Genomic DNA, 14,995 nt, shown 5'->3' on the forward strand with positions numbered 1-14,995 from the left:
TACTGCATGGTTTAAAGTCAGGAATGGTTGCTGAAAGTGAGGAGGACTTGAAGTACTTACTGATGATGATCAAAGACTACAGCCTTCAGTATGGATTCCATCTCAACATAAAGAAAACAAAAATTCTCACACCTGGACCGATAAACAACCTCATGGTAAATGCAGAGAAGATTGAAAATTTCCAAAATTTCATTTTACTTGGATCCACAATCAATGCCATGCAAGTAGCAGTCCAGAAATCAAATGACATTGTATTGGACAGACCTGTTGCAAAAGACCTCTTTCAAGTGTTAAAAAGCAAAGATATCACTTTAAGGACTAAGTGCTGCCTGACCCAAGACATGTTATTTTCAATAGTGTTAAATCTGTGTGAAAGAAGGGCAATGAACAAGGAAGACCAAAGATGTATTGCTGGCTTTGGATTACGGTTTTGGTGAAGAATATTGACTACATCATGGGCTGTCAGAAAAATGATCAAATGTGTCTTGGAAGAAGTACAGCCAGAATGCTCCTTAGAAGCAAGAATGGTGAGACGTCATCTCACATACTTTGGACATGTTATCAGGAGGGACCAGTCCCTGGAAAAGGACATCATGCTTGGTAAAGTAGGAAAAAAAAAAAAAAAAGTAGAAGGTCAGTGTAAACGAGGAGGATCCTCAATGAGATGAATCAATACAGCGGCTGCAACAATGGGCTCAAGCATAAAAATGATTGTGAGGATGCTGCAGAAACAGGAAGTATTTCATGCTGTTGTACATAGGTTCAGTATGAGTCACAACCAATTCGACAGCACGTAACAATAACAATGAGTACACTTTATTAGTTCAAGTGGGGATTTACAAAGATTATCCTGATTCTAGAAAATGCTGTTTCTTTCTTTTGGGTATTCTTAGTTTCATAAGGATTTTTTTTTTTTTCAGGTCAGGATAATAAAAGACTAAATGGTTATCTAAGAGAAGTTTTGGGTACCTATATTCCTAGAGGGTCTAGAGTAGAGAAAGAGTTATCCTTTTGCAGCAGATTTACCCAATGCAATATGAAAGAGTATTGTGAAAAGGGAGAGTTTTGGTTTGTTGGATTCTTTTATGATTTTCTTTTTCTTTTCTTTCAGGGAAAAAATCCATTTTTGGAGTTTTTATCACCTGCAACACATAGATGGAGAATAACAGGAATGTGTCTGAATTCATTTTAATACGTTTTACACAGAACCCAAAGACGCAGAAAGTAATAATTGTGATATTTTGGGTTCTTTGCATGGTAACACTTTCAGGCAATCTATTTACTGTTGTTACTATTACTACCAGTCAAGCTCTGAGTTCCCCCATGTACTACTTCTTGACCCAACTTTCTTTGATAGTCACAATTTATTCTCCTTCTTCAGCTCTTAAGCTGGTTGTGAACTCCCTTCATGAGAAGAAAATGATTTCCTTTAATGGTATATGGCCCCAGTCTATGTGTAGCACGTCTTTGGTATTACTGAGATCATCTTGTTAATGAAGATGGCCTATGACCACTATGTGGCCATCTGTAAACCCTAGCACTATGTGACCATCGTGTGCTACAGGCCAGGCATTGTCCTGGTGGGAGTGGCTTGGAATAGAGCATTTCTACATGCAACCATTCAGATCCTTTTCACAGTCTGGCTGCCCTTCTGTAGCCCCAATGTCATAGACCACTTTATGTGTAACTTGTATCCTTTGTTGAAACTTGTCTGCATGGACACTCATACCCTTGGTTTCTTTGTTGCTGCCAACAGTGGATTCACATGCTTATTAAACTTTCTGCTCTTGATGATTTGCTATGCGTTCATTCTGTGTTCCCTAAGGGCCCATAGCTTGGAGGGGTGGTCTAAAGCCCTCTCTACCTGTTTTAGTTATCTAATTCTGGTACGACAGAAATGCCACAAGTGGATGGCTTTAAGAAGCAGAAATTTATTCTCTTACAGTCTAGGAAACTGGAAATCCAAACTCAAGGAGCCAGTTCCAGGGGAAAGCTCTCATTCTCTGCTGGCTCTTGAGGAAGGTCCTTGTCATCAACCTAGTCTAGGAGCTTCCCTTTGGAGAAGACTGGGAAAATAATTAACAGTATAATTTTTTGGCAGTTTAGTGGGGTCCTTTCTCAAGGGGACTGGTGTCTCCATTCAAGGGGCTGCTAGTCTGTAAACTGGCTCAAGTCTGGGTTTGATTGAGAGGGTCCATAAATCCCTATTCTGGGGATTTGAATTAGACTGCCATTCACTTGACCTCAAATTATTTCCGCTTGTAGAGATCGAGTATAAATTTGGTAGATTTCTGATCTATTTCACTCCCGGGGAAACCATGAGTAAGTAGCCAAAGCCATAAATCCGTGAGTCAGGCTATTCTGATCACTGCTTTGACTCCGCTGTCCATTACAGTAACTATGCCCACATTATGTTTGTTGATTGAGTGCTGTCAGTTGGCCTCTAACCCCATTCGTCTTAATTTGGTTACGGCAGTTCCCACTGTCAAATCTGACTGACATAAAATAGAAATCGAAGCAGTGATCTTCAAGGATGCTGTGGCTCCCTTCACAAATTTGTTCCTCACCATTGTGGAAAATGGTTAGTCCTCTGGGCACTCCATGTGTAGATCTGTTGGTCTAACCAAATAAATCCACTCTAACATGCTAATTTCCTTAAGCCTTTAGATTCCTTCTTCTGTAGTATACCAAGGCAAGTCTTGCACTTCAACTTGGTTTAGTGTGGTCTGCCGTGTAATCTGTGTAATCCATGCTTCAGCACATCAACCAACTAAACTAAACTCTTAGATCCTTTCCTAACCTGAAATATTGAATGAAGGATCTGTGCTTAGTGGGCCCATATCAATAAACTCAGAGTGATCCAGCTTCATGTTTCCTGTGCCTTTATTCCACATCCTTAATAGCTATTCCCACACATATTTCCCAAGCTTCTGTTTGCACACATTGGAAAACTCAAGTAGTTCTTTTGAAGTGTAGCATATCTCTTCCTGGCTCACCTTTTGAGGTGTGCTGGGACTTAAGTCTAGTTATAGGTCTAGAAGCAAATATGGGTTGTGGTGATGTGTCCTAAGAAAATACAGCAACATCTTGTAAGATATTTGCCTCAGGCAATGTCACAGGCAATGGCTCAGACAAAGTCTCTTCAGACATTGCAGGGTTAATCCCATCAGATGGGGGTGGAGGGGCTAATTGTTTTACTGTGGAGGGTGGTTTAGCAGACAAAGATGGAGTAATCCCTTCAGATGGGAGTGAGACGGCTGGTTCTATTGGCAGGAGTGATTCCATGGAATTTAGGGGCTCACTGTCCCCAGTTTCCTGATTATCTGCCCTTACGTCTTGGTCTCAAGTTTTAGGATTCCATTTCTTCCCAATCAATTTCTTCACTTTAATGTCCATCAACACTTGAGATTGGGAATTCAACTGGCCTTTTAATTTAGCCACTCTTACACTAAGAGCCTGGGTTTGGTTTTTGGCAATATCAGCTCTGTCACTACAAGAAATAAGCCTTTCTTTCAAGGCACAAGTGGAAACATTGAGATAATTTATTTTACACTTGAGTTGTGACCCTGAAGCCCTGAGCTCGTCTCTTTCTCTCACTAGTTTTTCTAGTGAAAGTAGGTTCAACTAACCAGCTTCCTTATTCTTCTCATTATGACAAAGCTATAGAAAAATATCAAACATGCCATCACCCAGAGCCTCGATTCACGTGAATAGCTGATCTACTTTGATTCACATGAATAACTGATCTACTGGTGGTGAAATTTTGTGTATTTCTATTGCCACCTCATGCTGTGGATTAGCAGTATGCTCCTTTGACTCGATGGCAATGGGTTTTTTTTTTTTTTTCTTTTTGGTCTTTACTATTGGAAGTAGAGTCATCAACATGTTTAAGACTAACCAGACTTGTGAACCAATTTAGAAAACTCATCCTTACAATTTTGGTTTTCTAGAGCCATTCTTGGTACAAAATGTCTCAGGTTGGGTTCTCTAGAGAAGCAAAACCAGAGAAGTATATTAATATATACATATATAGAGAGATTTACATCAAGGAAACGGCTCACATGGTTGTAGAGACTGGAAAGTCTCAAGTCTGTGGGTCAGGCTCTAGGCTTCTCCTGGCTCATGTAGTTGCAGGGGCTGGAGAACCCAAGATCAGTAGGTCAGACAGCAGGCCTCTGCCTCGCAGAATGCAGAGGCCAATGAATTCCAAGATTGGCAGGTAAGCTACTAGCTCAAGTCCCAATAACCAGATGTCTGATGAACAGAAGTCAGTTGCAGGATCCAGAGTGAGCAAAAGCCAGTGAGATTTGCCTGAGAGTCCACCTATACTGGATGCAGGCCACATCCCCTAGGAGACTCCCTTTCAACTGATCGGCTGCTTATAACAGATCTCATCATGGAAATGATTACCTTATATCAGATTTCATTATGGAGGTGATTACATCATGACATAGCTGCCAAACTACATCATAACTGCTAGTCCACTGAGAATCATGGCACAGCCAAGTTCACATACAACTTAACAGTCACAGGGAATGACGAATGCAGATTAAGGTAAGAAAGGCAATGGCTTCAGCTTGTAGCCAAAAGAGCTCTGGAGTTACCATTGTACTGTGGTTCTGGGCCCACCTTAACATAAGGGGGCCAGCCTTTTGTACCTAGTGCTGGGCAGTTACTGGCTGTTGGTGGGCCCTGGGGGGGGGGGTGAATATAACACACCAGGGAGGCAGCTCTCATTTTCTCCTAATTGTCCATAGAAGGGCAAATCTGTGACGTGTCAGCAGCCTGGAATCAGCATCTGGGTCATGGTTGCACTGGCCTAGTTAAGACGATTTGTGCTGGATCTAACAGAGTCCACCACTCTCTGTATAGTCACTGACATCACCAGATCAAAGCCTCCATCCTTTCATACCTGAATTATTACAATAAGCTCTTAACTGCTTTTCTGTTTCCAGTCTTGTTCCCACACTGTAGTTAGGGTTACCATTCTAAAACTCAAACCTAACCACATCACCTACTAGCTTAAAAGACCTTTTAAAGTTTCACTCATTTTCCCTAGCATTAAGCCTTAACATGGTTGTAAAACTCTTCTTTATGTTCCCTGTTTCTTTCTTCCCAGCTTCATGTCTTGCTATTTACCTTTTACAAATTCAGTGCCTCCCATGCTGCCTGACACACATTAGGAGTTCAATAAATAGTTGTTGAATGAACAGATGATTTAATAACAACATATATACAGAATTACTTAGGTTTCCTGAGTATGTCATATTCATTTCCACCTTCTGGCATTTTTAAGTATTTCTTCCCACTAGGAAGGCTTTTACCCAACTCTGCTTTCTCCTTTCCATTCTTTAGGCCCCATTTTTGATGCCTCTTCATCTAGGAGGTGATTCCTGACCCCCAGGTCTCTGTTGTGTCTTCCCCGCATGTGATTTCATATCATCCTGTGTTTCTACTATATCACCTTTTGTAATACCGCACTGTACTTTGCTTTCTTCTGGGAGTCTTTCAATGGATTGTAAGGAGGGCTTGTGTCTCTTTTTACTCTGTACCAAGGGTCCAGCCAATATCACAACACATAATATATTCCTTGGGTTCCAAAAAAATATGATGGTTTATGAAGAAATGAATGATGGAGATTCTATATATATATATATAGAAGTTGCTTTGTGTGGAGACAAAGCCATGCTTTTTTTTCAAAACAGCTTTTAATAATGAAATGTTATCAAAAAGTAAATTAGTGAACAAAGAAACATAACATACAGAGTCTACTTTCCTAAGAGAACGAAACCTAGTTGAGAGCAGGGAGAATAACATGGTAAATCTTTCGCTCAGATACAGATAACCTTAGTTTCATTTATTTCTCATTCCTTAGTTTAAGCAGAAGTAAGAACAAATTCTGGGTCCCCAAGAGGTCTAGGTAAAATTTTCCATAGAGTCTGACTCAAATACTAAGATAAAGGTAGAACAGAATTCCCTAGGGTCCAGTACTATTGTTTGTTGATGTACTTTTTATCCAATTTTTCATCTTCTTTTATACTTTTAATTGTTCATTCAAAATTTATTGTGCACCAGATATTGTGCTATGTCATAGAAACTGTTGTATCTAATAGGCAACCATTTTAAGGAGAATGATTTTATGTTTAAAAAACAGAAATTTCCAGCTGATATTTAATTTTTTTTTTTTTTTTTTTTAGTCATCACTCTTTCTGGGTGACATGAGCAATACAAAATGGTTCTGAAGCCACAAGGAAATTTGGAAACATGGTCTATTTACTCTTCATTACTTGCCCCTCAGAGATTGAATGGCCCATTGTTTTCATAGTCGTAAACTAGTTAGATATCATTGTACTATACACAACGAATGACCACAAATTGTACATAAAAATTAGTAGAGACTAATCGGTAAAAAATTAACAGATTTTCAGTTATAGAAAATCAACTAATGTGTATAATGTTCCCAACACAGTCTCTAGCTCAAAAAATGGTAGCTACTACTATTATTTGATCTTTGTATCATTAGTTCTTGGCAGCGTATCACACAATTAGGAGCATGATCTGTGACATAGACCAGGTTTTTGTTCCTGGTTCTTTAGTATGTCTGTTTTTATACTGTCTCCTTTTTGTCAGGTCCTTACTTGTAAAATGGGCATAATAGTAGTGCCTATCTCTTTGGATTGTTATAAACATAAATGCTCAATGTTAACATGTGATATTCCTCTGATTTTTTATTACAGGGAATGTCCACGCATATATTTACATGGATTATGTTAGTTAAACTAAGCCCTGATTTGTTTGAATTTTCTAAATATGCAACAAACTCTCCTGGGTTAGATTTTCTCTTTTTTCTTACACTGTTTCTGCTCTACAAAATTGAAGATCTATGAACTCTACTGATTAATTTTTTCTTATTTCATAAGTAGCACTTTCAGGGAAATACTAAATGTCCTCTTGACCTTTTACTCAATGGAATCATTGTTATACTCCAGACACATTTCTTAGTCTTCTGAAATAGCTTTCCTGCTGCACAATTTCCTGATGGCATCTCTCATCTGGGCATTTCTCAAGGTATAGATTAAGGGATTTAACATGGGAGTTATGATAGTATAGAATACAGCAACTGCTTTGTCAGCAGATAAAGTGGCCGCAGGTCTCATATACACAAATATGCAGGGCACAAAGAATAAGACGACCACTGTGATATGGGAAGCACAGGTTGAGAGGGCTTTGCGTCTCCCCTCCAAGCTAAGGGTCCTTAGGGAGCACAGGATGACCACATAGGAGACCAGCAAGAGGAGAAAGTTTAACAGGCAGATGAACCCACTGTTGGCAGCAACAAAGAACCCTAAAGTGTGAGTATCAGTGCAGGCAAGACTGAGCAAAGGGTTCAGATCACACATAAAGTGATCTATGATGTTAGGGCCACAGAAAGGTAATTGAAATATGAAGATGATCTGTATGGTTGCATGAAGAAAGCCTCCCACCCACACAACTCCCACTAGTAGACCACACACCCTCCGATTCATGATGGTTGTGTAGTGCAAGGGCTTGCAGATGGCCACGTAGCGGTCATAAGCCATCACAGTAAGAAGGATGATCTCAGCACCTCCAAAGAAATGTTCCCCAAAGACTTGGATCATACACTCATTGAATAAGATGGTCTTTCTTTGGTGAAGTGAATCTGTGATCAGTTTAGGGGTACTGACAGAGGAATAGCAGGCATCGATAAAGGAGAGATAGGCCAGGAAGAAGTACATGGGGGATCCCAACAATGGGCTGGCAGTGATGGTGACCACAATGAGAACATTTCCTACCACAATGATGATGTAGATGACAAAAAACATAACAAATATGATTTTCTGCATCTTTGGACTGTCTGTGAGCCCCAGTAGAACAAACTCCGTCACGTTGTTTCTATTCTCCATGTATTTTATGTGATGGTTAATTACGTTACCTGAAATTGAAACATTTTATTAAAACAATCCTGAATGTATTAAAAGTATTCATTATGATAAGTAATAAATGTCTGGACTCTACTGATTTGTGAATTTCTATGGATTTTTTTTTTTTTTTTTGACATGGAAGTACAGGTTCCGTGTACTTGAAGATTACTCAAACTTCTTCCCAGATGAGAATACTGGTAATAATATAGACAGGAGAAACTTCTGTAAACATCCAGGTCAGGAGATGGTCTGTGTAACTTAGCCACCTGAGATGACTAAAAGCCTAATTTGAAGTAGTGATAGTGCACACAGTGGCAGGTAAACCTGAGAATGGAGGTAGGAGATGGATGTAAAGACCATGGTTGTAAAGCAAAGGAACTGGTCCTTATTCTTTAGGAGGCAAAGAATCATGAAAAGTTTTTGAGGACATGAGTGGAAGAATGAAGAGGAATTTGAGGAAAAGAGTATCTTGAAATATTATCCTAGTAAATGTCTTTGTGTGTCTTGGACAAAATACACGGAGAATAGAAACAACATGATGGAGTTTGTTCTACTGGGGCTCACGGACAATCCAAAGCTGGTGGAAGCCAGAGACAGGAAGAGAAGTTAGTGTACTATTTGCAGTTGTTGACATAAGGAGTACAGGGCACTGAAGATGGGAATGAAAGAAAGGATACAAGAGCTACTGTGAAAGAATTCATAATGCTCATTGTCTAAACGCAATTACTTTTTAATAGCTAATAATATATGGATCTTAATAACTGTTTGCCATGATAATGGCATGGTAGCAAGAGCTTTGTGTATGTGATTTCATTTAATCTTTATAACAACATGTGTGGTTTATATTATTTCACCCATTTTGCAGATAAGGAAAGAATCTTAAAATTTAATCTTCATAGTTATATTAACAATGATATGGTTAACCATGGTATGCTCTAAGTGTTTTATAACATGTGCTTATTTAATTCTCACTACCCACCTTGATGAAGAATATTGAATATACCATGGACTGCCAAAAGAATGAAATCTGTCTTGGAAGACGTACAACCAGAATGCTCTTTAGAAGCAAAGATGGTAAGACTACGTCTCACATACTTTGGATGCATTATCAAGCGGGATCAGTCCCTGGAGAAGGACATCATGCTTGGTAAAGTAGAAGGTCAGTGAAAAAGAGGAAGACCGTCAACGAGATGGATTGACACAGTGGCTGCAGCAATAGCCTCAAGCATAACAACGATTGTGAGGATGTCCCAGGAATGGGCAGTGTTTTGTTCTGTTGCTCACATGGTTGCCGTGAGTCGGAACTGACTCAACTATAGCACACCTAGGAGAGTCCTAGTGGCCCAGAGGCTAAGAGATCAGCTGCTAACCAAAAAGTTGTTGGTTTGAATGCACCAGCACCTCCTTGGAAACTCTACAGGGCAGTTATACTCTGGTCTATAGGCACCCTGCAAATCAGAATCGACTCAATGGCAGCAGGTTTGGTTGCTTTTTAAAAAATTTTTTTTCTAAGCACACAGGAGATTGTTACTACTATTTTGTTTTTAATCTGTTTACACGTTAGGAAATGAACCACAGAGGAGTTAAGAATTCTTCCCAAGATCAAGCAGCTAATAAAGGGCAGAGCAGAAATTTGGTCTCAGGTATTCCTTTTAACCATTTTTCTTCCAAATTCTTAATCCATGCCCTAAATAGTTATATTTTAATACGTTAAACAGTGTTTAACTAGTAATCTCCTTTTGATATAGTCACAGTAATTATAGTTATTTTAATACTACCTCAGAGGCAAGTTTACATGAAGCAATTTTATCAACAGCATAAACACACACACAAACACAAATGTAAACATATGTCATTAAACATAATGATATAAGATAGCTATGTAATTAAATGTGTATATATGTATACATACATGCACACGTATACAAACATACACGCACATATATGTACATATACATGTAATCATGGAATTCCCAAATACTAAGAATATGTGGTATTATTTTCATTGAAGTGCCCCTGCATTGGCTTTACTCTCTTCTCCCTAACTCCCCTCCAAGGCATGTTCCCCAAACTTTTCTGCAAAATTTTGAAATCAACTGTTTTATGGTTAAGTGCATTGTTTTCAAAAAGACCAGATCTTGAATCTTCTACTTGCAACTTCTTTTATCTCGGGATACATTTCTTTGCACCTTAGGTCTTGTTTCCTTGTCTGTAAAGTGAGAACAATAATGTCCACCTTACTGGTTACAATGAGAATTGACTGGGAGAGCCCATGAGAACACATCTAACACAGTGCTGGGCAAACGTGTAGGACTGGGTCCCATTTTTGTGACTGTGCTTGCACCAAGGAGATAGAAGAATTGACACTTAGATCAATAATGCAGAGAAATATTTAAACATACTATAAGTTCACAAAGAACAATCTCCAAATTTACCTCTAAAGAAGCCAGAAACTCATATTGTCTGTAGCATTTGATCCCAGGAAGAGCTCTGTATGTTTTTTCCTATACTGAGCAGCTGAGGATTTATGTCATTTACTATTCATATTTGTGTCTTTTTGTGTGAATTATATTTAAATCTTCTTTCATCCTCATGATTAGTTTGGATTATTACAAGATATTATCTCCTGGCCGCATGGTTCCTGATGTCAAAGAGCTAGGTTAGTTATAGTCCTACACATTGTTGAATCTCTATGAGCCTCAACTTTTTCATCTGTCAAATGAGGTTAATGATGCTTACTCATATCTTTTGATGGATTGGATTGAGGATGAAATATTATAATACTGTATGTAGAAAGTATGAAAATAATGATTTCTATATATGGAAAATAACAGTTTTTAATAAGAGGCAACACCACTGAGAAACTTACCTTAGTGCTGTTTATAGATGACTGTAATGATGTTTGGGATCTTCAAACTGATCTCCTCTTGGAATAAATAACTTTCAATATGAAAGCTATGAGACACTTGACTAGAAAATATTCAGATAATTCAATATCAAAGCAAAAGTTGATGAAGTTTGATATGAGTCTAAATCTTTCGTTCTAGCCTAAAAACTCAACCCTTTCCCCAGAAAATCTGGATTTGAATTTAGAAAAGATTCACTCGAAACACTAAAGAGAATTATCTTGTATACATGGTTCTGGTCTTGCAGGGGAAAAGGCAGAGAGTGTGGAGGACTCACATTTAAATGGGTTACTCCACGCATGGTGAATCTCGCTCTGGATGCATGAACAACAAGAACAAAAATCATTCTCACTTTGTACTGCATAGATATTTAAAGCCGTTTCCATAAAGTCTTAGGGACTTGTCTTATAGTTGCTGCTTGCTCCCCCAGGAATAAATTATCTTCATTGACAGAAAGGCTTTGTCTTAGAAGCAGGTATCTTGGAAAGACTTGTTTGAGAAACAGCCAATTTTGAATAGAGGATTGTATTCCCTGCATTTGTAACCTAACCATGTCACAATCACCTTTTTCTATCTAAACCCAGATTGGTAAGGAAGCAGAATGCCATGTGAATATCCTGGTAGCGTAATTCCTGTGTGTGGACCTGTGTGGAGTTTACCTGTGGACTCCTGTTACAAGGGAAACATCTGTGTTTTTATCAATGTTGAACCTTTCCTAGAAAGTCATAATTGATTGCCTGAGAGCAATAGCAGCGAGAACGTAAAATTAATGGTTGATATTTTAAATTAAATGCCCCCTGAAGTTGTTTTTCATATCTCAGATAGGTCTTTGGAAGTAGCCAGAAATCCCAGAAGGTGCCAGATTAGAGTATCCTCTGGGAATCCAGGGCTGGTCAGTATTGAAACCTAGGGAGCATTAAAAAAAATGTAGAGCAGGCTTTTCCAGTTGTTCCACATCTTTGTCACTTTGTATTGTTAGTTGTTTTCATTTTAGTCATTCTAGTTTTTTTTTTTTTTTTTTTTAGGGGTACATAGCGGTGAATTACTGTGGTTTAGTTTGCATTTCCCTGGTGATTAAAGGTGCTGAGCATTTTTTTTTTTTTTCATGTTCTTATTGGCTATTTGTATATACTCTTTTATCATATACCTCCTTTTATGAAGTTTGAGTTCACGTCCTTTCCACATTTTAAAAATAGAGGTTCCGAGTTTCTTATTACTGAAATATGTATTCTTTACATACATGAGATACAAGTCATTTCTCATACACATATACTTTTCTCAAAATCTGCTTTTTGTCTTCTCACATTTTTGAAATGTGTCATTAAATGAGAAATTTTATAATTTTGACAAAGTCCAATGGTTCGTGCTTATTGTGTTATATCTAAGAAATATTGGCCCACCCAAAGTCATCAAGCTTTGTTAGAGAATTTTTATAATTTAGCTTTGAAACGTAGGTGTTGGACCCATTTAGAATTAATTTTTGTGTATGGTGTGAAGTTACATTTGAGATTAATTTTTCCTGTATATGAATATTCAATTACTTCAGAATAATTTGTTGAAAAGTCTGTTCTTCCTTCACTGAATTACTTTGACATCTTTGTAATAAAATTACATATTTGAGTCTATTTTTCAACTTTCTTTCTATTTTACTTATCTGTATGTTTATGCCCATACCACTCAGTCTTGATTAGTGGAACTTTATAGTGAAGTCTTAAAATTAGGTAGAGTAAATCCTCCAACTGTGCTCTTTTTTTTTTTTTTTTGAGAGTGTGTCATGTATTGTATTGTGTCCCCCACAAATATCTGTCAACTCGGCTAGGCCATGCTTCACAGTGTTGTGTGATTGTCTACCATTTTGTCATCTGATGTGTTGTAAATCTTACCTCTATGATTTTAATGGGGCAGGATTAGAGGCAGTTATGTTAATGAGGTAGGAGTCAATCTACAAGATTAGGTTGTGTTTTGGGTCAATCTCTTTTGAGATATAAAAGAGACAGGTAAGCAGAGAGACAGGGGAGCCTCATATTACCAAGAAAGCAATGCTGGGAGCAGAACACATTCCCTGGACCTGAGATTCCTGCACTGAGAAGTTCCTAGACCAGAAGATTGATGACAAGGACCTTCCTTGAGAGCCAACAAAATGAGAAAGGCTTCCCCTGGAGCTAATGCCCTGAATTCAGACTTGTAGCCTACTAGACTTTGAGAGAATAAATTTCTCTTTGTTAAAGCCACCCACTTGTGGTATTTCTGTCATAGAAGCAGTAGATAACTAAGACAGAGTGGTTTGCTTTTCTAAGCTCTCTTACATTTCTTTATAATTTTCAGAATAAATCTTGTCAATTTCTCCACAAACCCTGTTGGAATTTTTACTGAAATTGAATTGATACTATCGAATTGGTATGGTAAAAAAAATTAAGCTTTCATATCTATATACATGGTATACCTCTACAATTATTATTTATTTATTGTGATGAGTATATACTTAACAAAGATTTTGCCATTAAAACACTTTTTAGGTGTACAATTTGGTGACATTTACTCCATTTATCATGTTGTGCAGCTATCACTATCCCTTTTCAAATTTTTTCATCTCCTTTAATACAAGCTCAGTGTCCCCTAAACAATGACTACTCTTTACCCATTTTTCACACTCCTATTGTTGTTAGATGCCATCTAGTCTGTTCTGACTCCTAGTGATCCTATGTGCAACAGAATGAAACACAGCCAGGTCCTGTGCCATCCTCACTATCGTTGGTATGTTTGAGCCCATTGTTGCAGCCACTGTGTCAATCCATCTTGTTGATGTTTTTCCCTTTTTGCTGACCCTCTGCTTCACTGAGCATGGTGTGCTCCTCCAGGAACTGGTCCCTCCTGATAACATCTCCAAAGTATGCAAGACAAAGTCTCCCAGTTCATGCTTCTGAGGAGCATTCTGGCTGTATTTCTTCTGAGACAAATTTGTTTCCTGTCATCACCCTTTATGACATACTCTCTGGCGCAAACAGTGAAAGTGCTCAGCTGCTAACTGAAAGGTTGGAGGTATGAGTCCCCACTGAGGCTCCCTTGAGGAAAGGCCTGGCAGTCTACTTCTGAAAAACTAGTCGTTGAAAACCCCATGGATCAAAATTTTACTCACATGGAATTCTCATGAGTCAGTGTCCACTCTAGAGCATATGTTTTTTTTTTTTTTCCTCTGTTTTTACAACTGTTATGGCAGAGAGCTTAATATCTCTGGCTCTTGAAATGGACCAAACTGAATCTGAATCTTATTTCCCATGTTTACCAATGACCTTGAATGAATGACAAAACATTTATAAACCACTGATGCCTGTCTTTAAAATAAGGATATTGGTAACACACATCTCAAATTGATGTTGTAAGACATAGTCTTTGTAAAGTTCTTAGTCCAGTTTCTGCACATAGTAAACATGCAGCATGTTTTAGGTGCTAATATTATGTCCACCTCAACCCTTTCCTGACCGTCCATAAGAAGAGTTTTCTGTGATTTCTTTTGATTTTCTATATCTATTAGGTTTGAAATATATGTTGTCCTTTGAGTCGAATGATTTAAATTTTCAGCCAGTAATGCAAAATGACATTTCCTTTTATTTTCCATAACTGTCCCTGTTCCAAACTCCAAAGGATTCTAGTGTTTTGGAATCTGAAACTTGTGACCATGTTTGTCCTGTCTTTTTCAAGATTTTACAAACTCTGATCATATCCACCACCAGCTCTCACCCTTCAAAAGTATGTCCCATTGCTGTCAAGTAGACTGAAGTGTATAAGCTCACCTAATTTATGAAAAATTTATCCTTTGTTTGCCAAATAATCTACTGTTCATCATGTTGAGTATTTCCCACTTTTTACATAAGAAAGAAACAAACTAGAAATTAATATAAAAGCAAATTCTTTTTTCAAAAAACTTTCTATTGTGCATTAGGTGAAAGTTAACAGGCCATATTAGTTTATCAATTGATAATTTGTATGTAAAGTATTCCATGATATTGGTTTAATTTCCCACAATGGGTCAACACTCTTCCCATATTCACCCTAGATTCCTTGTTCCCCTTTGTCCTGATTTTCTACCCCTTCCTGCCTTCCCATCTCTGCTTTTGGGTAAATGTTACCCTTTTGATCTTGTATAAA

General features: G+C 38.0%; 1 protein-coding gene and 1 pseudogene across 1 annotated transcript; one reads left to right on the top strand and one right to left on the bottom strand.

Annotated features, from left to right (window-relative positions):
• The first annotated feature begins 1,155 nt into the window (after positions 1-1,155).
• Positions 1,156-2,737, top strand: LOC126080142 (olfactory receptor 4C12-like; annotated as a pseudogene).
• Positions 2,738-6,998: 4,261 nt separating this feature from the next.
• LOC126080143 (olfactory receptor 4C46-like) lies at positions 6,999-7,925 on the bottom strand. Its single transcript, XM_049891434.1, has one exon. The coding sequence runs from the start codon at positions 7,923-7,925 to the stop codon at positions 6,999-7,001; it is 927 nt and encodes a 308-aa protein (XP_049747391.1).
• Positions 7,926-14,995: the final 7,070 nt, after the last annotated feature.

Source organism: Elephas maximus, chromosome 7 (genome assembly GCF_024166365.1).
Source record: "Elephas maximus indicus isolate mEleMax1 chromosome 7, mEleMax1 primary haplotype, whole genome shotgun sequence".
Taxonomy (NCBI): domain Eukaryota; kingdom Metazoa; phylum Chordata; class Mammalia; order Proboscidea; family Elephantidae; genus Elephas; species Elephas maximus.

Excerpts from the sequence above, each read along its gene's own strand:
- LOC126080143 (XM_049891434.1), bottom strand. The coding sequence starts at position 7,925 with ATGGAGAATAGAAACAACGTGACGGAGTTTGTTCTACTGGGGCTCACA.